This window comes from Cebidichthys violaceus, unplaced genomic scaffold, assembly GCF_023349555.1.
Source record: "Cebidichthys violaceus isolate CVI_PGR_0920_01 unplaced genomic scaffold, fCebVio1.0.p SCAF_16, whole genome shotgun sequence".
NCBI lineage: Eukaryota > Metazoa > Chordata > Actinopteri > Perciformes > Stichaeidae > Cebidichthys > Cebidichthys violaceus.
In genome coordinates, this window is record NW_027176329.1 from 7406158 (window position 1) to 7430679 (window position 24522).

Below are 24522 nucleotides of genomic sequence, written 5' to 3' on the forward strand. Positions count from 1 at the left end.
ACCTGAGGCCTTTTCCACCAGGCACTTTCTTTGTTTCCATCAGGGCCCGGGCACTGACCAGCAGTTGGACGGCGAAGGACTTATTGTAATTCTTAGTATTAGCAATATTGTTCTGTCTTTGAGCTAAAAAACAACAACAAAAAAACAGGTGCATGGGCTCATGAAATTTGGCACACACGTCAGACTTGGTGAAAAGAGATATCTGATATGGGTCTCTGCAAATTTCACGTAGATTTATGAAATAAGATAGGCTTTTGTAATGTCTCCAGATGTAATTACAGTATCCCAAATGTTGCCAACAATGTTCAAACCCAGAGAAATCTGTAATTTTATTCAATGGAACGGTGCATTTCATTTGGGCAGTTGCTCTAACTTCTGCGGAAACAGCTGCACTGTAATCCAGTAGAGATTACATTTATTGATATATTTTAATATTGATCGAGTTCACTATGATAAGTGGCTCATGTAAGGCAGACGGTTCAGAAAGCCAATCTGCAGGCTAAATCGGTACAAAAATGTGTTCATTCCATCCTCCATCAAAATATTGAATAGCAACAAGTAGTATATGATTTTATTGAGGACTAATATATTATGACTTGATTATTTATTATCTGTGTTGATCACAGCTGGTTTTATTATTTATTATTGGAACTATTGTCGACATGTGTATTTAAGCATGTTTATGCATGAGTGTATGTATGATCTATGCTCTATGCCTGCATGTGGATTGTGATGCAGCAGCTTGGAGCCCAAGACAAATTTCCCTGTGGGACAACAAAGTACGTATATCTTATCTTATCATACAAGGCATCAAGGTAACACCTACGGTAATGTTATAACGTTATAGTTCAGCATGCTCATCAAGTTATTTTTAGTCTGATTGTTTTGACAACGGATGACAGCGCTGGGCTATGATTGAATTTGTCACACAACATTAGCTAGCTGTATGGGTAGTCAACAAACATCTAATGGTTAGTTAGCAAGTTAACGTCACGTTAGCTAATGTTACTTGCAGCTATTTAATTACAACGAAATGACAAAGTGAATAAGCATGACTAGATGTGATTATGTGGTGATTTCTGCCAAAGTCAGAATAGATTTTCATCGCCATTGGCAATAGTTTGATAATGAAGACATGAACTCCCATGGTCCCAGGCTACTTCACGACATCACCGAAGTCCGTCTTTTGTTATTGCTTTGATTGAAAGACCCCCAGCGGCAGGAATTAAATGCATTTAAAGGTTTTAGTGTACACAAACAAAAGTACATTTAAAATGCTTTATGTGAATCCTTAACACCAAAACATGTGTTGAATGCATTTTTTTTTGTCAATAATTGACATGTTTTCTATCAGACTTTTTAACTGGAGTTGTTGATTCATTGTTCAAATATTTGCGCATCACTTCCACCAATGTTACCGTATGCAATAGCTACAGATATATAGCAATGCACATCAGCTGCAGGCAACTCTTTAATGAGGTGTTGACTGCAAAAGAAAACCTTTTCCAGTTACAAGCTAGGGGGAGAAACATCTCCAGAACGATGAGACGGATATAACGTTAAATAATGACATCACACCAGTGGCCACGGCGCTGCAGGAGTGTGTGTTGATAAGTGAAGGAGGAAATATCCAGATGCCAAGGTATCAGATGCATCTTAGTTGATTTTATACAAATTCGGCAAATTACCTTTAACCAACTGACACACAGTAAAAATGGATTGAAGATAAACTAGCCTTATATGTGAACACAGAAAAATAATTCTATGTTCTCATTCTTCCTGGCCTCTGCAGAGCAGTCCATTTGTTTCAGCGGTGACGTCACAGTACTGGCGATCCTTTTGTGCAGTGATCCCACAGAGGCAAAAGCACCACAACAATAACTGCTTGTTTCAGAAGATGTAGCCAAAATCCACACAGAAAAAAAAAGTATGCATGAAAAGTCTATTGTTTCATGTTCCACTGTTGAAAAGTCACAGTGGAGCTATTTGCATTGCTCTTGTGTTCGACTCAGCGATATTAAACTTTCAAGACTTGCGGTTCTGAGCACTAAAGCATACTTTTCTCCCAGCGTTGTCAGGAACATGCAATAGTGTGTCCTGTCTTTCTTGTAAATATCAAAAAGGCAGCGCTGACAAGAGTTTCCTGGTCGACACAGCCTCAGTCGAGTTGAAATTTGTTATCTCTTCCCTCAACTAACGTCCGACCACTCTTCACTTTGTCTCCCTGTATTTGTCAGCAGGGTCTCTCCTTAGGTCACTCGTGACACACCAGTACCATAACTTAATTACCCACAAACCTCAGCAAAAATAACCAGGAGGCACTCTAATTGCTGTGACTCAACTGCCAGAGGTAATGTGAAAACCCTCTCCGTGCCTTTGCTCTGTCACCATGCATTCGTCTTTGGGGCTGGCTTCTCTATTTTCTTCCTCCTCTGACCTCTCTCTCTCATCCCTCTCACTCCCTTGAGAAAGTTCCAGTTGGTGGCCTTTCTCCAGGGTTAGTGATGGCAGCTCCAAAGGCAGACTCATCCACACTTAATTACCCACAAGCCCATTGGAGGGCAAATATAGAGAGGCTGAGGCATGCGCAGCGTCATCTCTTGCCTCTTGTTCTTTCATACTACCACCGCTGACTAGACTATCAAAGCCTGTCCACTGTGACTATTTTCACCATGTTACATAACAAAACCATTTTGTCGAAATCCACTTTGGAAGAGGATTGTTATTAGCATAAATATCGCTCAAAGTTTATACAATTTTAATGAAATAATCACTTTGAATTGACATTTCCCCCTTGGTTATTTCAGTGCAACATGACTTCAAACCCACAGAACTGTTCCTCTTATATTTTCAGACAGACCAGCGGGGCCTCTGATTGGTCACAGTTAGGCTTCAATGCTTCTGAGTAACAAAGTTTGTCATGCCCAACACCCAGAGTGGTATTATGAAAACATGGGATTGCGAGTACACTGCAAATCAAAAAAGAACCTAGTTGTTTTCATCCACAGATGCCCTTGAAGAGAGTGTGTATGCACATATGAGACTCTGAGATCAATTTGAAAATTTATTTTCATATAAAAAGACACTATGAAAACATTAGAGGACTACTTTGTACAATCTTATGTATAAAAAGAACAAAATGAGAGAAAAGGAAAAGGAGGGGTTTTCAGTAATAAATCAAGTGGAATGTCGGATGGTTGTAGCAGTCGGTTAAAACCTAAGCATGGAAAGGTTGAAGGGTGGAGGTGAAGGTGAGGAAAGTAGGTTTTGGAGCAGGCATCCACCTGCAGTTGGAAATTGGCTTGCCTGTATATCATCTTTCTTTATGGGCTGTTTAGTTTGGCATTGAGACACACAAAAGGAAAACAATTGACATACTAACATACTCCTGCATGAACTGCATGTGGCAGCATTCACATCACACCAGTTTAACAAAAAAAAAACATTGCAAGATAATCCTTAGGTGTGGCGATCAGTCAAACACGTCAATCTCATTCAATCAAGCAGCTTCTCACTCGCCGCTCCTGAAGATGAAAACTTAAAGTCGAGCCCTCATTGAGGAGAAACCTGTCGTACTGTTCATATCTAATCAGCAAAATATGGAAAAGCTCACCATTGCAGAGGTAAATAACCACATCTCATACTGCGCTGAAATCAAACATTTCTTTCTTTCTCACTCTTTTTTAAAAATCCCATTTATAAGTTACCATGGGAACAAGGCTGTGTAGAGAGTTCATATAGAGCTCTCTCTCTAATGTTCAGTTTTTTTTTATATAAAAACATTTTTTTTCTGTGTAAAGGTCAAATCTGTTTCCCCTGAGACTGATGTTTTCTACTGCTATAGATTAACACCCATTGACTGAGACTTTGCACTGTTCCTTCTGTTTGGACACACCGTACATTGGATCTGGATCCCGAGCCTCACAGAAGGTCAGGTGAATGTGACCTTAGCTCTGCAACCTGGGGGCCGAACCTATCTGGATCCTCTGAGAGGGAGCGGGCTGTAGGTTCTATCAGCTGATTAGCTTGAAAGGTTAGGAGGGCTGCACTCTTGTCTCACCATCTGCGCCGTGCTGCACTACTACCACATTAGGGATCTTTAAACAGATGGTTTGAGGGCTGCATTGGAAAATGTCAGGACAAATAGCCATCCCTGGATAATTACTGTTTTGAGCACTCCCCTTCTTAATCTGCATCTCTGCCCGCCTCTAGCTTTCTCGTTTTATATTTTGGGATCTTTTTTTCCTTGGCTACCATTTTCTCTTGCACTTTCTTCTCCCTAAATTGTCTCTCATCTCTTTCTCCAGACTGTTAGATTAATGGGCGCCGCTTTGAACATAGACAGAAAAGTTATCGAGCCATCTATTGAATTCATCCTGCACTCTGACACTTTCTCTCTGTCGGTGTGTGGAGGACTGATGTGCTAATGTAGCAACAGCAGGAAACTGGTTGTCCTCTTGTAGCGATCAAAGTACGGCTGTAGAATGTCAAGTAGGAAGCAGTGGATGTTTTTGTCTTTTTTTTTTCCTGTTTGTTTCCTTCAGTCTGCCACCTTGTAGCCTCATAACCTCTGTGACTCCATCTCTGTCTTTCTATTTCAGTCTCTCTTTCGGCAGCTTCTGTGCTCACAACAATCACACGGACAGGGATACATGTGAAAGAGGAATTACACATCTGGCATCACTGCTAACATTACGATTTCTTGCCTCCTGGTAGCATGACGATTGGTGGGCAGCAGGAGAAGGAGAAACGAGAAGGAGGTGGTAGACGGAAGCAAAGGAAAGCACGTTTATCTTTAAATCCATAATGGGGTTCTTAGGGAAAGAATACAATTTGGCTTGGGTGGTATCAACTTTCATAAATATTGGCTTGAAAAACCTCCTCAGGTCACAACAAGCAAACATATATTCCCTCAAAAAAAGAGCAAGTTAGCCTCTAAAACGGCAGAAGCCTTCGCTTTTGCGGAGTGAGAGATGCTGAACAGACCTAGCACAGATTTCATTTGGGCTGAGAATGACTGAGATATTCTCTGTTTTACTGCGATTGGTGATGGATGAAATGGATTCAGATGCTGCAATCTTTAAAGGCTTTTATCTCCAAGCACTGGGGGAAAAGGAGATGCAAGAATCTGCATGACGATCACTATCCTTCTTCTCCTCCCTCATGGTTGGATAACATGCGGCACACATTACCTCAAAACGTAAGCTCACATTTATGTGCTGTGTGTCCTAAATCTGTTTTTTTTTAAGTTCCACATGGGTTAATTCTCACAGGAAATTAAAAGCAAGACAAAAATAATGAAAAAGGCAGCAGAAGCAGAAATCTACCAGTCTGAAAATAAATCAATTATTCTTGAACAGTTGTTTCATTTATATTATTTTTTAAAACCATAGAAGATGACATTTTTTTTTTTTTTTTTACTAAACCATAGAAAATACACAAAAAGAGGAATTCAATGTTGACACAGAGGATGTAAGAGGAATGGATGGATGGGGTTGTTGAACTGGAACCTGAAAAAAGCAAAGAGGATGGCACATATCAATGAGCAGCTCTTCCGTTGTCCCCCACCCCCTATCCATCCCAAAAAAAACTTAAATAAAAAAAGGAAAGACAGAATAAGAGATAGAATGCTTCCATCATCCATTAGAAGGGAAAAGGAAATAAATGAAAGCAGGGTGCCTAGGGGGGCTACCAGTGTGAGAAACCTCAGTGAGATGTTTTTTCCCCTTGCTATAAAAAGAACTTAACGGTGCAGAAATATTCTTTTTTCTTTTTTTCCCCCCAAATCATCAAACAATTGAAAGAGATTTTCTTTTTTCTCCAGAATAAAATCAAGACATTTTTCTCAGAAATAAGTTTTTCATAGTTTTCTTAAGTTCGTTTAAAAAATGTCCTCAGTCCCAGACGTGTCACGCCCCTGTTCTTTCTTTTCAATAGTCTTTGCCAAAATATAGGGTAGAACAGTCTTCTCTCCATGTCTGTCCGCTTCGTCAGTAAACAAACACAGTATGGGATCCGACAGAGCACATTGCAGGAGACGGGGAGCAGTGTGTTGTGAGATCTTTGCGAGAAATCATGTACTTATGTATAGCTTTTCAAATGTTTGTCTCTGCATGAGCATGTGTGTATTCAAGTGAGTTTGTGTATGTGTGTGCGTGTGTGTGTGTGTGTGTGTGTCTTCACACTTCAGTCTGGAAGTCTCCTTCAGACGAGTCAGGCGTGTTAGCGGAGGAGGAGTCCCAGTTCTTATTGTGCAGCTCCATCCGGTCCTTCTGCTCCCCAGGCACGATGGACAGCTCGGGGGTCATGGTCTTGAAGCTGTCCCACGAGCTCTGGTCCTCCGGGGTTGACTTGTCCTGATGGAGGAGGAGGACAAGGAAAAGGGCCATGTATGCAAAAAAAATAACCTGCATATGAAGGCATCGCGGAGATATAACAAACATCTGGTTTAATACAACCTGGGTCTTATTCTGATGGTTTTGGACACAATCTTGATCTGTTCTAATAGCAGTGGTGACATCGTTGAAGCGATGTCCGACAGGGCAAGAAACACGAGAAGTTAGATTAGCCACATTTATTTGGAAGATAAAATAATGACCAACAGGCCCAACCGAAGAGAGCAACTTTCCAGGGGTCTATCAGATTCTGCACATCTTATATACTAGTACAAACCATGGCGCCTACATTACCCATAATTCAACTAGACCGCAGAGGGTTCAACCAAAGATTCAAGTGTGCCTTGAGCAGCTGGTCTCAAGCAGGGATGAGGGGCGGGCGACATCGGTCTGGTAACCTCACCTCTTTCTAACTTCTTGCCCCCAGATCGTTTTGTTTTTTTCAACCCTGCAGTCTTCATCACTTCCCTCGGGATCCACAAAACACTTTACAAATGCAGCACTAATCCTTGGAAACTACATTTGATGTGTTAATGTACAAGTTCACCGTTAAATATTTCCAGTTGGTTTCAATCAAATTAAGATCACATTACCTTTGGAACCAGGAGGCGGGGGATTTCTGGCCCACACTTTTTTATCCTGGGCCACCCTGGTCGGTGACTATGTTCCTGACTTCCTACTTCAATTTTGACCTACTGTATTTACCGTAGCTGTGTAAACACACAGCTTTTCTGTGCAATGATGGATTATTAGAGGAATTTTGCCTGCACTTACTTTTGGTTTAATCTCCAAATAAAGTGGATTAAACGATCCCACTAAACTGTTTGCTTGTTTCCAAAATTACTGCATGTGTTTCTTGGCATGTCGGACTGCAGCACTGTCATTCCCAAATATCAGCAATTGAGTTTGGTGGGGATAGTGATAGCAATACGGATGCAAATGATGGCCATTGAAACGAGACCCAAATTATAATAAACTGGAATTGTCCTTTAAATAAAGTACTTGGAAACCATTTCCTTGGCCAGTATACAGATTTAGAGATGGATTCATTCAAATATGCATTTACAGAAGCTTAATTTGATCCTTAACCTTTGCAAATATCAACAAACACACACACACACACACACACACACACACACACACACACACACACACACACACACACACACACACACACGGACACACACACGCACACACACACACACGGACACGGAAAGAGACAAACCACTCAGGGCCATTTCTTAGAACAGATTCAACCTCACACACACTAGAAAGCAGGACCATACACACCTGTAGTTTAAGGCACATTTCCATCTTTCTATCATCAAAAACTACTTTAGCATACAGAAACGATACCTGTCCTCCTTTATCTCCCACCTCTCCCAATCAGTGATTTTTCAGACTGATAAAAGCATGACACCCTCCGGGCTGGGGTCTTTGATCTCGGCATGTGGTCCGCAGATGTGCCCACCATGCATGTAAAATACATGTTGGGGGATTAGTTAAAAAACGGAATTAGAGGTATGAATCAGATAAGGGCCATTATTCAAATCAGACTCATTATCTCGCGGAGATAATGATTTCACAGATATGAGCTGGGAAAGACGTGAGGGATCGCTGGCCCAGATGACTCTTGGTGGAGTGAAACAACCCCCCCCCCACAAACACACACAAAAAAAACAAAAAAACCTGACAAGGCAGACTACCACAGCTTTTGGACTACATGGAGCTGAATATTCACATTAAGAAGAGGAGTGTTCACAGAGCATATCTTCCAGTTTGCACATCTGAAATGTGTGCTCTATGTTCGTATAGCCTACGTAATCCATTCAAGAGAGCGCTGTACGGTCTTCAACTCTCAGCAACTCAGCTACCCCCGTCTTTCATTTTGTCTTCTTTTTCTACAATCCCACCTTCCCTTCATCACCTTAACTCTCATGTATTTCACTTTGAGGTATTCACCCCCTCAATCTCTGTCTCTCTCTTCCACACACACACACACACACACACACACACACACACACACGCACACACACACGCACGCACACAAGTCATTGATCTTCCCCTCCCTTCTCCCCTTGCAGTGTGATGATTGTCGCCGGAGCGCTAGGGGGCAATATCTGCCTGATTATCATTCTCCCTGCGTCACAGCCTGACAGTTGGTAAAATGAATACAAAAGGCATAATCTGGGAGCCAATTTGCATGCTAAATGCTGGCGAAGGAACATTTTGTAATGCAGGAGTGTGGGTAATTCTGCAGTTAAGCCCAACTTTATCCCTGGGAGACTAGGCTAACGCGATTGTGCTGCTACCGCGTGTCTATCCGTTCCCTTTCGCCATCTCTGCCTGCCTCCACTCCCTCGTTGCCCCAAAGCCCCATCTCATCCCACTCCTTCTCCCCCTCACTCTGCCAGAAACCCCTCTACTTACACTCGACGAGTTCTTTTCACCTCCGGCAGACGAAATGCTCCATCGCTTTTCCCTCTGTGGTGATGAAATGGGAGGGAGAAGACGAGGGGATGACGAGAGAGAGAGAGAGAGAGAGAGAGAGAGAAAAAGAAATAGAGAGAAGAAGAGGGGGGGATCACAGTCACTGACAACTCTGCCTTGAAACAATAGCATTGTTCCCACACCTTCAGCAGGTGAACAGGCAGTTGTTGCTTTGTGCTTACATCTTACCCTTCTTTCTCTCCATCTCTCAATCCCCCTAACCAGCTCTCTCATGACAAAATATATGAACAGAAACAAGTGATCCAGCACGCAACGTGAGCCTGGTTATGCACACAAAATCGAACTGTGTTGGAACAGGCAAAAGGCATTTTTAACGTCCTCACCGTAGACTGTATGGAACAAAGCAAGGGCAGAGTGACTGAAGGATTCAACACGCTATGCATGCGTCACTAATAGCAACCACAACTATTGTAAAAAGGGATAAAAGAAAGGACAGCATGTGAGCGTATGAGTAATCTGATTCTAAAAGCCGTAAGCTGAGCAGTGCTGGAGGCTTTAGAGCTCATGTTTTCTAAATAATGTTGAACGAGGATAACAAATATGGTTATTAGTGCATGGAAAGGCTATCTGCACTATCTGCATTATTGATTTTTTTTAGTACTGTATGTTAACACTACTCATAAAATAGTTAATGCTAGGCTATAAAGTGGACAATGCTGACTCTGTATGTTCTGCCTCTGGCTTAAACACAAACATTACTGCTGTACCCATGCGGTGTTATATATCAGTTTTTTTTATGTTCCTGTCAGCAAAGTGGCTGTTTTTGTGGTCTGATGTTTTTTTTTGTCCGACATGTACAGGTGTTCTGAAGTAACTAGTTGGGTGTGAGCTTGTGATGGGTCCAACAGCACCAGTGCAAAAAAACAGAAAAGTCCTGCGGTGTTTGGTAAAGCCGCTCTCTCTGGCCCGCTGCTCTAAACAGTTCCGTGTGCGTCATGACATGTTTGTTTTGGGGGAGCAGGGGGGAGGAGGAGTGTCAGTCATGTCATTTGTACTTTCTATGTCTGTCAGAAGTTTGGGCACAAATGGATTGCCTTCAGTGGCTCCAACAACTTCACTAATATTGGCTTTATTGACTTGTGCTTTTTTTCTCCAGCTGCAAGTATTCCAGTTAGTTTAAAAAAAAAAAAAATAAAAGCTTCTGCAATTGTATGTGTATTTCTTTTTTTTCTAAATATTAGACGAAATTGCCAATCATTCTATCTCGGAGAGTTGTTTGTGTGCGTGTAAGGGAGTGTCTACAGTAAATGGGTAAGACACAAAGACAAACTTTTTGGTGTTGGTGTGTTAGATTGAAGATTCACCCACTTTGAGATTAAAGCAGTTTCTAGGCTTCAACACATTGCCTTAGGGTGTCATGATTTACCGCCCTATGTGACATGCTCATTAGCTGGCTTTATCTTGCATGTTGAACATGCATAGAGAATTTGAATTTGCAATTGATATACAACATTTTTAGTATTTTTGTTGACATATTGTCAGCGGCATCAGTGGTATATTGTAAGTGAAATACTTGAGGAAATACATTTACTCGACGGTACTACAAATTTATGGGACTGACAATATTTTTATTTTTTGTATTTTTACTCCGCTAGATTTATCTGGCAGCTTGAATTTGTTGTTACTTCACAGATTAAACTGTAGATCGTGAAATAAACTAATGTAGTTTATTCACCAATTGTTTCTTTCTCTCTGCTTTCCTAGTCATTCCTTTCTTCTTTCAGTTTCTCTCTTTCATTTGCTTCCCGTTCTCATGCCCAATCATATGCAGCATTTGTAAATTTCTACACCATGTAACAAGCTTCTAAAAAAGTCAAAGATGTCAGAGCTGTGCCTGCTGTATGAACATTATCCGCCATCTGTAATAGGCTGAATTTATAGCTGCCAGACTTTTTCCTGGTCAATTTTAATCACCATAATAAGCACCTTATTATTTCTGCTTCATCAGCATTCAAAGCATTTAACGTGATTCAAATAATTAACCCCTAAAAGCACTGTTTGTGCATTATCAGTGTTTCCAATGTAAGTGTCAGTATAGGTTTTCATTCACTGATTCTGCATCTAATCAACATCAATTGTTTGATTTTGAACAACTCACCTATAGTACTCCACTGAGGATATACGTTGAGAGGTATACGGTTACATTAAAGCACTTGCCATTATAGTTTTACTGGCACAGCAGAGCAAACAGATATAATGTGGCTGTGAGCATCACAAGACCCCCAAACACAATGTCCATCACTGGTTAAAGGTGTAACAGTCTCAAATTTGAAATTTTTGCGTGAACTGCCAACATTTGAAGTTTCAGGCAAGCTCCCCGATTTTCAGAGAGAAAATACGACAAGCTGCAAGCATGAAACAGCTAAGTGAAGGGGAATTTGTAGGGATAGTTCATGCTAGAAAAATATGCTTCTGCACAAAGTTCTAAAGCCATCTCAAGAAGCCTCTGCTACAGTGCTGGTAGATGAGGCCCACTCACTGCCACTCACAGTCCCCCTTATTTGGACCATGGAATGGAAATTGTGTCTGGATGTGTGTAAGCAATGTGGCAGGCTGTCTTTGGGAGATGATGGGGGAGGACAGGTGGTTGTGGGTAAGTGGGTTAACTTTACCTTTGTTGACTTGGATGCCCATGGCTCTGTTGACTGTCTGGCTACATTCAAACTGGGACATGACAACAAGCATGCAACACAAGGCCCAGTCAGCCAACAAAGGACATAAAACAGGAAACAAAAACAAAAAACATAAATCAATAAAATGTGGCAGTAAGGCAAAGAAAAAACATACACTGAGTGGGAGGCTCACGAGAAACAAACTTAAATCACATTTATACACAAAGAAAATGAAAGCAACATCAAACAACGCACGAGTAGACATGAGTGGATACCAGAACATGACTGTGGTTTGTTGACTGTGGGCTTTGAGTCATTGAACAAGAACTGGACTATTTTTTATGTGTGTTTATTTTATCATATTGTCAAAATAATGATCCATTTAGCCTATTTAGCCCCAGCATAATTCATTAGGGGGGCACAAAATAGACTAACCGGGCAGAGTGGTCTTTAAGAATATTTATCTGTAATCTTGGAAGGAATCTGTGTCACAAATAATAAGGCCCTTCAAAGGAGCAAAGTCTGTAGAATGTACGGCAAATACATTCCATTAGTGCAACACATTGCAAACAAACGAGCAATCAGACACACAGGCTTGGTTCGCTGCTATCTTGGCCTATGCGAGGCCAGTGCTCCTATAGTGAAAACAGTTCCAGCTAGCAATTGGGCCCTTTTCACCTCTCTTTAATTGGCCCAAGGGCACTAAATGAGCTAAATCAGTATTGTGCCTCTTGGTGCACAAAGCCAGTGTTAGGCTTGTTCCGCCTGGGCTAACCGTCCCCTCATTAGGGGCCACTGATAGAGCCAGTGCGCCGAAGCTACACTCTGCCAGCCCTCAGTTTTCATGGGCAATTTGTGTGGAAGGATGAAAATAGTTGATGAGTTTATACTCGGCAAGGAGAAGGGGGCAAGGAAATAATTAAAAACAAACTAATGAGAGGAATTAATTATTCAATTAATGCCTCAAACGTGCCACCGAGGGCTGAGTTTAGAGGGGGAAATGGTAAAACGAGGGAGACGGCAAGAGAGAAAATGTCAAGCCGTGAGGATAAATAGAGGGGAGAATGAGATATGAAGTGGAGGAAGAGGGGAGGACTTGCTTTATTGCTGGGATGTGAAATTGAAGCCCCTTAGCTCAATGCCAGAAAATTAACTATCAAGGCCTACAGGGTTTGCAAATGCACGCAAATTGCCCTCATTGAATCAACAAAAATGGAGCCTTTGTCATTTAAAATTATACATCTTCATTTTACAAGACACATCCCCAAAGCATTACCTTAGCTACGATTCCCTTTAGTGGACTAAAAACATGCTGGAATATCAATACCAGCCACTAATGTCAACTGTGGATGCATAAAGAGGGCACCTCAGGTCTCACCTCTCTTTTATGATGCAGGCTAATGGAAAACCCTCTTAGACCAATCCAAGAATATACTTCCATATGTAGCCTAATAGACTTGGATTTCATCACGGAATTCAAACACACGCCTCAAGCACAAATGAATCTTTCATAATCAAAAATGTGCTCGCTGTCCCCGCTCTGATCTAGCATGAGTGAAATCACAACAAAGTAGAGCACTTGTTTTCTTTGTCTTTTTCTCCATCCCACTGCGTTCCGCACAACTCCTCACTGTCTATCTGGAGAGGGAAGCCAAGCACGCTTCATTTAATCAAGAACACAGCAGACGACGGGATGGAAATATATCCCATTTGAGAGCTAAAAAATGCATCAGCCTGGCTATTACGCAGTGCAAACTCCCTCTCTGTCTCTCTCTCACACACATACACACAAACTCACACCGTCCATCTAACACACAGTGAGGCACAATACTGCATCACTGGGCACCACACGCAAATTTGTCTTATGACCTCCTGAACCCTGTGGAGAGGATGGAAAACTACGGGCTAACTCCACAGTGACGGAGGCCAAGACGCTGTTTTAAATCTAAACATTCGCGCACACAGTATTACTAATTCATAGTGTGTTACATAAACACGGCAACCACTTTGTCTCTCAGTAACCCCACTGACTCCATTTGTCTCCTGTCTCCATTATGAGAGACACAGTGAGAATGGACTCTATTCCCCCGCAAGCCATATTGCCCCTGCCTGAGCATCCACTGCACTTAAAAGAGAGTCGGATTTGGATTTGTTTTTATCATTAGCACGTAATGTGAAGTCCACTTTCTATCCACTTCAACAGAGAATAATAAAAGTGTATTGTTATTATTATTACTAATATTATTATATTATTGTTTTATATATATATATATATATATATATATATATATATATATATATAAATTCTTACTGGGAGAAGAAGCGATAGTTTATCAGTAAGCCATTTTACAGGGTAGATTAGAAAGGTCATGCATGTTTTAAAAAGACTGAATATGTAACAGCGACAGGAATAGCTCGGCTAGCCTCAGCAGCCTAATAGCCTAATAGAAAAGACAGACAAGGTGATTTTCAACATTGAGGTTAATGGGGAGTCCTGTGATATGGTGTCTACCACCTCTCTTTTCTGGTCACCTCTTCCGCCCTCATTTCCATCTATAAAGAGTAACACTTTAGTCATCACTAACAGCTTCTAGCTATCAGTGTGATATAAGGGATTACCAGTTGCCGGGCAGTATGGAGTTAACAAAAGTGTGAGTAGGTGGTATGGAGAGGCAAGAAAAGACAAGCGGAACAGCAGAAATGAGATTGAAATTTGTGGATTCTATCTGTAATGACACATGTAATGCCCAAGACCACTTTAAGCCCACTGCACTTGAAAAGAAAAATAGACAAGATGTAAAAGTAGAAAAAAAAAAGTGTGAAGGGGACATTTTCTGATATCCACTCATCTCCTCAACACAGATCCTACCTTTCCAGAGAAGTAAAATGGATCAGGTCTCTTCTGACCGCATAAGTATTTGTGATATTTCTTACAGTGTCTCATTGGCACACATACAAAGTGCATCATGTTTGGCTCTTTTGAGTGCCAATGAGCTAGTTTATGGATAGAGTATCGTGGTTTATGAGGTGATTATGAATCGTTTTGGATGGGTCATTGTCTTTATGAACTGATTTATCACGTGGTTATGTTGTTTGGGTCATAAGGTTTAATTCAGGCACTGAAATGGGCACGAGGACTGCATGGATTATCACACCACACACAGTGACGCTACAGGAATGGAAACACAATCCCAAACAGCAAAACCACAGCAACAACAAAAAAGTATGTTTATGTTTTTTGTTTTTTCATCATTGAAGATGAAGCCAGTCCTGCATCAGACCACCTTACAAATCCATCTATCTGGTTATAGTGATTCCAGGTTGTGTATTTCAATTTGTATAGGAGTTGATGGAGGAAGGGGAATTAGCATTCATTGTATGAATGCAGATGCACAGGGGATACAAGCTGTGATGCACCGCACTACCACACCACTAGGGGACCACCTAATATTTAGGCTCATCAAATACACTCACTTCACTAGGAGACAACGCTGATGGAGTGGATGGTAGGCTACATGGAGTAAGCTCATAGTTTGACCATGTCTGTGTGGCTGTAACTACAAAAATGTATCGCCTTGAAAAAGGCTTTTCAGTGTCAAAAGTAGGCTACTTGAGCAGGTAATGCTATAAGTATAAAGTACATTCCTCTAATTGACTGTTCGCTTAACTCCTAACATCTTAGTCACTGTTAAGCAGCACCTTTCAAGCTTTTTTATTCTAGCACTACACACACAAAGCTTTTACAAAGGGGGCTGATTTACCGGGTTTAACAGTTTGTTTTCGCTTCTTTTTTTTCATACAGTATTAGACTATTTATTTTGCATATAATTGACAAAATGATTGACTGATTAATCATTAATAAAAATAATCATTAGGTGCAGCCTTAGATTGATGCAGGAAATGATAGTAGTAAATGTCAGAGTGGGGTGTAACCAGAAGCAATGAACGCATTAATTCCCCACAAAGTGCTGCTGAAATCTTGAAACAAGATTTGCTGAGCACCACAAGCTGATTTCTAACAGTGTTTTAGGGTTGACTTCTTCCTTAACAATTTCTAGTCATTCATAAATAACTGGCAAATTTGATGTGTTTGTCGTTGGCATCAGGAGTGCCGTTTTTAATTGCACAATAGTAAAGGCTTAAAGGATGAAGACCCACTGATATGTTTTCAAACTTGACTCTATCTCAGGTAATGTTGGCCTTATTAATAAGAATCAGCTTCCACACAGTGGGAAAACACCACACAGTGGATGTGCTATAGTGAATGAGGCTTTTTTTGTATGCAACTTGTATAGACACAAAATAAGGATGTGCTCCTTGGCCTTAGGTAAGCTTGACAGGCCTGCCTTGCCTACTTACGGTTGCTGAGCTTTGATTGGTTATTGGCTGATTGGTTAAGAGGTTTAGCGAACAATCAATCACATGTGAAATGTACATTTTTACAGCTCGGAAACACAGCTACAGTATGTACAGTGGCAAACTATGACACATACAGCGACATGTAGCGCATCAACTAACGGCCTTAGAGTGAGTTAAAGGGGCTCTACTGCACACGGCTTATGCGGGGTTTAGTAGGTCTTACTTTGACTTTCTTTGTAAACGAGGGACGCTCTGCGCACTAGTGATGGCTCGGTGTTGTGCCTCGGTGGTGGGGGAGGGGGGACCTGTTGCCGACCAACACCGCCCGCGGTGGTTAGTAGGGGTTAAAAGTCGTTTAGTGTCTGGGTTAAAATACTGTTTAGGCACTTTAAAGGAGAGAGGTCTGCAAAAGTTTGGGGGTTAATGAGTTTTTTAAGCCTCATTGCCTGAGGATGACTCATCATTAAGACAGGTAAGGGGTAGTGGAGGTTTTCCTTCTACTAGTTTTGCCTGGAACTGGCTAGTCTCCCTCAACATTAAAAGGCGAGATGCTCAATAGTGCCAATCCTTAAGTGACTAAGTCAATTGGCCATATGAAGTTCAGGGTGAGTATCAACTTCCACAGTACTTTGGGTGTCCATCCGTGAGAAGGTATCCCAGTAAAATGCAATTATGTTTGCTATTAGATCACAGCACTCAATGTAGTATATGTGAAAATCACTGTCAGTGTCAGTGTTATATGGCATTTTATATCATTACTCATGCAGTAATTGTCTCCTAAACAGTTTATGTGCTTCAAACCCAGGCAGTGTAACACACTGATCTCAAACATAAAAAAAGATAAACACACAAAGAAAAAGTAACAAGAGGACACAGAGAGAGAGACACACACACACACACACACACACACACACACACACACACACACACACACACACACACACACACACACACACACACACACACACAGGCATGCAGCCACCCACGAACAGTTGGCACTCTGATTTGCAAGTGTATGGACAAGCACACCCCCCCACACACACCCTTCTCATCTCCATAATTACTGTATAGTCAGCATGTCCGTGTCTGGGGGTGACTCTCAAAGTGAGATGTTGACAACAGCAGAGCTGAACTCAAGCTGGGTCCTGTCAAAGGCCTGACACTGATAGCATTATCCGTGCAATTATTCACAGTTAAGTGAACTGCCTACTTACTTTAAACATAATGGATTTGGATGAGCATGCCATATCTATGCTGCCCTTTCATTTCATAACTTATATGATGTCACTAAACCAGCAGAAATATTTGTTCCAACTCGTCTTAATAAGCTTAAATACGGCCTATCTATTTTTTGTGGGTGGGCTTTTGTTTCTTTCACATTTGGGCAGAATCTCAAAGCACACCTGCGCTCCCTCTGAGGCACATTAGCATTCTGCAGTGCGACTGTTAACAACCACACACTTCTAATATGCGGCCCATGCCTTTCCAAGCAGCCTGTCATTTTTCTTCTCTTCCATAAAATATTTGCTCGGCATTAATGGATGGGGAGTCGTCCAGCGCTTCTGAAAATCTTGATCAAGATGTGGAGCAAACGAGGAGTGAAGGAAGAGGCCGCCAGGCTGGCATTGGGAAATGGTAGCGTCTTTGTATATGTGTGTGTGTGTGTGTGTGTGTGGCTACATGGCATGTGTAATATGAGAGATGTCAGGCTGGCCTTTGTTCCGTTACTGGCAGTGTAAATTAGATGTGAACCAGCATGGCGCCGATGCCAGGGGACAGTTACACCTATCAAGGTTGGCTCTCCGCAGATGAGGGGAGTGCGAACGTGTGCGCGTGTTTTTAAATCTTAATGAAACTGGCTCTCTGAAGGTCAGAGCAGAGCAAGCAGGGACTCTTTCGTCTGCTGCTAATGGTGTATTAATGATTCAAAGATGCTTTTGTGTCTCATGTGCACAGTTGCCCTCCCAAGCACCCCACTGACGCACACATCCACCTAACCACCCACACAGACACACAGACAAGAAAAAAGACACCGTCACATACAGTACATAGACAATGAATCCAGGTAAACACACAGGCATAGACAAGCACTTGTGTGTAGAGGCACAAATGTGTTTTCAGGAATGCATTATGGTGGGGTGACTTCATAAGAGTGAGAAATAGTTTCACAGGTCTCTCAAATTGCAGAACTAGGATTTCATTAACCGGCTAAGATCGATTATCCCTCAGCTAACTGTTTTGACAGGTATTTAATAAGGCACCAACCACAAGTGAGAATTAATTAGGTTCAGGCCAATTACAGCAGGTATAAAAAGATATTTACAGTGAGAGAGCTGGAGGAAAGTTATATTGATGAGGTAGTTATTGTTCAATTGTCCACAGACGTATACCGCAGTGAATTGATCAAATTGAATGACAATACATACACTATTCACATTACATTCAAGTTTCCTTGTTAGGGCAAGTCATTTATTTCTAAAGCAACGATTTGGCTGGAAGAAAGGACACCATAATGGATACAACCACTTTCAAAAGTTCCTTATCTGGTATATTATCAAATTTGTAGGACTGTAATCTGCATCTGAAAGCTGCATTTACAATGAAATGCAATGTCACTATAGTGCTCATAATATTTAGCCAGCTGACCACTTTCTGTGAAGCATCCTAGTGCAATTTTGATCCGTGCAGAAGTCAATTCTGTAGGGTCTTAGGGTTGTGACGAAGTGCGGAAGGGGGTGGAGGTGTATGGGTACAGCGGGTTCCCGTCCCGCGTTTGGGCAATGCTCTTACCTTGAATGTGGACATGGCGGGGTCCCTGCTATACCTGTCTATGGTGTGGAACTTGGACGAGTGGTTGAGCTCATGGTACAGCTCAGAATGTCTTTTGCGAGTGTGCATCACTTTCTGGAAGGGAAGAAAGGAAGGGACAGCAAAAATGAACCAAATAGAAACAAAAAAAAAGAAAAGGAGGGCCAATATAGGGGCAGGCAGGGTAATGGGTAAAAGGCTGAGGGACTGCGGTATCACCAGCCATAAGAGAGGTACGCCGACAGAGCGATCGATTGCTGCCTCATGCTCATACATCATCCACTTCTTCAGTCTTTAAGAATTTGGCAACTGGGAATGCTGCAGAGGAGTCATTTAAGTGAAAATTTTGTGACAATGACTGACAGAAGTGCCATTGTTCCAGACTGGTGTCTGCTAGCTGGTGGTCCTGTTAACTCAGGATTTTGTCTAACTCATTAAATGTCTAACAGAAGGGCTGAAATTTAACTCTGGCACTTGGGATATTTGACAAAAACTGCCTTCCCTGCGTTCTGAATATGTCTGTTTAGAATACTGCTAAATCCCGATATTGAATTCTCTGACACCAAACTGCATCTGTCAGTGCCACTGCTGTTGTCTCTCTGTGCTAATGGGCAGTGCTGGAGCTGCTCAGCAGTAGCTAATCGTCAAAGCAGCTTGCGAGGTTGAAAGTGACACAGGGGCAAGATGCCAGCACTCACACCGCAGACTTACCAGCCAGGACTGGCGCTTAGTACTGGCTCCAATTACTTCAGAGAGGGCACTCTCATCTCTGCTCAGCTAAGGAGGCGCTAACTAGTTACTTGCTTTTTGCTGCTATTCTTTAGTTTTCCTTGACTGAGTCATGTGGTTCACTGTTTTCATTGAAAGCCAATGAAACCGGTGTAAACTATGAAGTCCTGCAAGCGATCTTCATAACATTCAAAATAAAGCACTTCAAGGACTTTCCAAGTATAGTTCAGTATAATTACTCCAAGGAGTACTGCCCAGTTATACTGTTGCATAATCATTTTGGAGGAGCTTTGAAAAGTTTGAAAATGAACCCTGATGATGTCTGTGTTATTTCTGGACCCTTGACCCATATTGAGAACTAAAACTCAGATCTGACAAAATCTGACAAATTCATTCAGTGCTACGTTAAGTTTGCGGAATATATATTCCCCCTAAAAATACTAAATTCTTAATCAAGTTTAAAACTATTAATAATGACAAATGTTGCAGTTTATATAGTATGTATAAAAAATAATGATTGACAGTCTAAAAGGATGGGCAAAAAAAAAACATGGATGGAAATGAGTTTACCTTCCATTAAATCATGGAAGTGTACCCTTCGCTATTTTAATGGTACTTCTACATCAACCTCTTTCTCAAAGTCAACAGCCAATTGATGAGAAAAGAGTTGATTACCCGGAGAGGCAATCTCCTTGTTCTAAATTCATGCAGCGGCCACAGATGACTCTCCAGTAAATTTGCCAGATACGGTAAACATAGTCACTGTTAGTAGCTTGTCACCACACGTACCCTCTATATGAAAGATATATCTCCATGGTGGAAGGTGAATGTCCAGTCTTTGCAACAGTCTGAATTAAACTGAATTCTCACGAGAAGCAGCATTGCAAAGGGAGGTTTTTTATTGCTAAGGGATACTCGCTAGAGACTGGAGATTCACAGAACACCCAAGTCATTCTAACACAAACATACTCACTCACTGTCAAATCATGTTATTCCAAGAGATATAACCAACCAATCAGCTACAGCCACATACGTTTTGACCCATGACTGGATTATTTGTATTCATTCAGACACAAGAAGCACTCTACTTCACTGTTTCTTCAACCAGGACCCCTACCATGACATGACAGCATTGTTTGATTTGATTGTACATGTCAGTGGGATGTTTTCATTGATACAAATTATTCAATTAAGAGAGATGATAGGTAAGGATGGATATAAGGCCATTGTTGGAGAAACAGCATACTATCTAAGGTAGGTCTGAAACAGTCCATAGTTCTAAATGCAAGGGAGACAGATGTGCGAAGGGAGGGATTTAGCAATGCGTTTTGCTCCTCTATGCGTTACTCAAGTCCTGGCAGAAGCACAAGAAAGCAGGGACAGGCTGATGACAGGGGGTGAGGTCCGAGATCTTACCTCAAAGTCCAGCTCAGAGTACCGTACTCTTTTCCTCTGGAAGAGGAGGGGGGCAGGGGGAGAGAAGAAAGCATCAATAACAAACCCCTCCACCACTATTTAACTTAAGACCTAACTATCTCAATGTATCTGTGGATCTCTCAGTGCCTTTGTTTAGTAACAAGAGGAAAGCTAATATGCACTGGCTGCCCAACACAGTAAAGATATTCTTACAAATTTCAAGGCAAAAAGCAAATTATTCAGTCTATTTCAACGCAATGAGATTAGTGAAGTGGAATAACCCAGAATTGGAATGAAACAATAATTTCTCGGCTCACATACTCTCAAATACAATCACTGCAACCGCAGCATAAATCATCTCCTTTGCTATTTTTGGAGAAAGTGTTGGACACATTCCGATTAAAAGAGCTACAACAAACATGAGGAATGGTTTTCATCCTCTAATCTTGTTTGGACCCCACCACTCTCCTCTTAAGTGCCTGTGCAGTTATAGCGAGTGGCACACAAGCCGCCAATTTAACAGCTGCAGACATTTCCAACTCATCTGGTCCTGACATTGCATTGCATTACATTCAATCCCTGACTTCCTTTTTGGCTCTCGCCATCTGCCAGATTTACATTTGGCAGCGAGAGGAGCTGCTCTTTGTTGTTAGTTAAAAGCTGTATTCATTTTTTGAAAGGGCAGCGTTGCTGATCTGATGCTATGGCAGCCAAGGTTCTAAAAGGTAAAGGAATGCAAACAGATAGAGAGATAAGTCTCTCTCTGAGATGTGACTTTCACTGCTCATTAAACACAATGCAATCACTGTCCTCCTACAGAAAATCCTTACCTTAAACTGAGGAATTCCGTGATTGAGTTTGCTTTGCAATATGGTAGACATGCAACATGCATATACGTTGACAGTATATTGCATGTTTTGTTGTGGAAACACATATAGCATTATGTCATTAACTCACTCATACAACGTTCATAAGGAATCCTCATGTGATTTGCTGTTATGATGGCATGATGGTCCTATAGCCAACCACAGTCACACACTACTTTATCATCTTTCGTTTGCATGTACTCAATGCAGTGATTCATATGGAACTTCACCTCTACAGCCAACATTTTGTTGTAACGAGATACTGATTATATTCCAATCATAGACTGTATATAGGAAGTGGACGGAGTCATCATGACATCACCCACTGGTTTGTGGACTTCCGTTTTGAAGCCTCCAGTTAGGCGATTTGTCAGTCACCATCTTGGATTGCGGCAGTTGCCATCTTGGCTTTTTGCAACCAGTGAATGGAAGTGACCGTATTTGGAATGCGGAGGAGTTACAGTACATAGAGACGCCATGTACAGCTCTCCCCTAAAGCATACTCTGCTTTATGGTCTATTTTATTCTAAATGGGACCATCATTTACTAAATAAACATCGTCAGAACATAATAATACAACCTCTACTGGTTTCTATAGTAGGATGGTAGAATAGTATGCCCTGTGGACCTTTGTCACACCTTGATTAGATCATTTAGAGTTTACATTTACAAAACTCTCACTAAAAATCCACAGTAAAATGAACACTGTGAGTACATTTGCGTGATCCCACCATTATGCATCACCATATTTAAATTGGGGAGTAGAACACTGCTGTGATTTAATCTTGAGAGGCACGCACTGATATCCATCTCCAAATCAAGCATATTCAAACAGGGTGAAATTATGGCAGTAAATTACATCCCCCAGGTTTCTCTGCAAATTCTTCTTTTTTTTTGGTATTCATGAGTGCACTCGTAGCTCTTCTGATTTTTTATGAGTTTTAATGACTCGTCTTTAATGTCCTCAGCACTAAATGAAGCATCTGCACTTTTCAGGGAAAGTGTCGCTTCCATCTCTTAAATCAACCTTGTGAGTCAGCAAGATGCCATTCGGGGGAGATCCAAAGTGTGTGTTTGGGTATGCGTGTGTTTTTGTGTCCATGTTATCGTGTGCTTGCTTTTGTGTGTATGTCAAAGTGTTGTTTGTGTAAAATTAAAGTGGGCTGAAAGACATTCACTACGGGCATTTCCTCTGATCCTGTCTGTCTCAGTCCATCTGGTGTGCCACCTTGTACAGTTAGGAGGGGGTAACACACACACACACACACACACACACACACACACACACACACACACACACACACACACACACACACACTTTACACACACATCAAACACAGTATACAAAGAAGAAAAGCTGTCTGTCATTAAGAAAATAACTCATTTTAAAGCTCATTGTCTCAGTGAGTGGCGATGAATAGCTGCAAATAATAACAGTTGTCAAAGCAGACTTGTTCTGAAGCACACGACTGTGCTATTATCGCAGTGTGTTGGACATATTGTCATTGTATATCAGAGACAATGTATTAGACATTGTTGGAATTGTTTGAAGGCCACAATGGCGTCTTTCTGCCCTATATTCTAACTTAGACATATGTTCACCACAATTCATTTAGTGAATCATAGTTCTTATTTTTTTCAAGTTTAAAAGAAATGTTGATTGGTTAAACTAGTGTTTCCCAATGCAAATATGTGTTTTATCAATGACTTTCTTGATCTAAGAGACACTACATTAGAAGCAAATGGGGTCATTTGCATTTTTCAAGTTAAAATTATTTAAAAAATAAAATGTGTTTAAAATCCTTTAATGTCACATTAAATAGGTGGATTCATTCTGCAGATAACTCTTCCCTCCTTAGTTTCTTTCTTCGCCTCTCTTTCATTCCAGCACCACAACTTCACTTATATAACCACGCCACCACCATCGCATCCATAACTGTGAACATCAAGTGTTTGCTCAAGTGAAAGGTGGACATTATGAATAAGATGCACCACCACTGGGAAACCCTCCATCCCTCAACCTCTTACCCACCTCCAGGGATCCTGCTGAGAGGCTGCTGTTGGCATTGGTGCTGCCCAGGTTGCGTGGCAAGGTCCTGGTTCTCTCCACTGTGGTTCCCCCTGTTAGAATCTGTCTGACCGACGGCCTCTGGCCCGGCTTCAGCTGGAGCGAATGACCGTGGGAGTGCATGTGTCCTCCGTGGGAGTGTACAAGACCACCTTGAGCCATCATGTGGCCGTGCCCGTGGGGCATGGTTTTGATTGTCCCATAGGAGCGGTTGAGGTTCATGGCGATGTTCATGTCGCCCACACTCGACGGCACAAAATCCGCCGGGTACGCCTCACTTTCAGCTGGGTGGAGGGTCAAGGGTGAGGGAGGCGGGGGGAAGGGAGGATCCTCCACTGCGATGTTGAGAGGCTTGTCCTCGCACCCCAGTCCCAGGCCTCCTCCTTGGGAGGAGGGCGCTGGAGGTTTGAGACTGACCGTCCTACGAGGTAAGACCATGTAGTCTCCCTCCCCGCCTCCTCCACTTCCTCCTCCCCCTCCGCTCCCCCCGCTTCCGGCACTTCCGTCCTGGGAGGTGTTGGAGGAAGCGGGCGGTCGAGCCCAGCCCAGGCCACTCTCGGTGCACAGGTAGATCTGAGCGCCACTGCGTTGCTGCCCCTGTTGTCTCTGCTGATCTACGTTTACCTCCTTCTTGAGGGGCTCGCTCAGCTCATTGAGGCCGCCGAGGGTTGGAACCTTGTGGAAAAAAATAAAATAAAATGTTTCAGTTTTACAAGTATTTCCTGGAAGCAAGATAATCTTATTTTAGATAATCTCAA

At 41.9% G+C, this 24522-nt stretch overlaps 1 protein-coding gene across 6 annotated transcripts in view; it reads right to left on the minus strand.

Moving 5' to 3' along the window:
- Positions 1-5418: 5418 nt before the first annotated feature.
- Positions 5419-24522, minus strand: part of adgrb2 (adhesion G protein-coupled receptor B2) — a 191946-nt gene continuing 172842 nt past the window's right edge. For 2 of the 6 annotated variants that reach the window (XM_068710972.1, XM_068710968.1), the window contains 5 exons: positions 23729-24439; positions 20831-20866; positions 18668-18781; positions 8826-8879; positions 5419-6356 (listed from right to left, as the gene is read on the minus strand). In XM_068710972.1, the coding sequence (XP_068567073.1) occupies positions 6180-6356; positions 8826-8879; positions 18668-18781; positions 20831-20866; positions 23729-24439 (1092 nt within the window). In that variant the 3' untranslated portion in view covers positions 5419-6179. The other 4 variants (XM_068710969.1, XR_011102885.1, XM_068710970.1 and 1 more) reach the window with 4 other exon arrangements.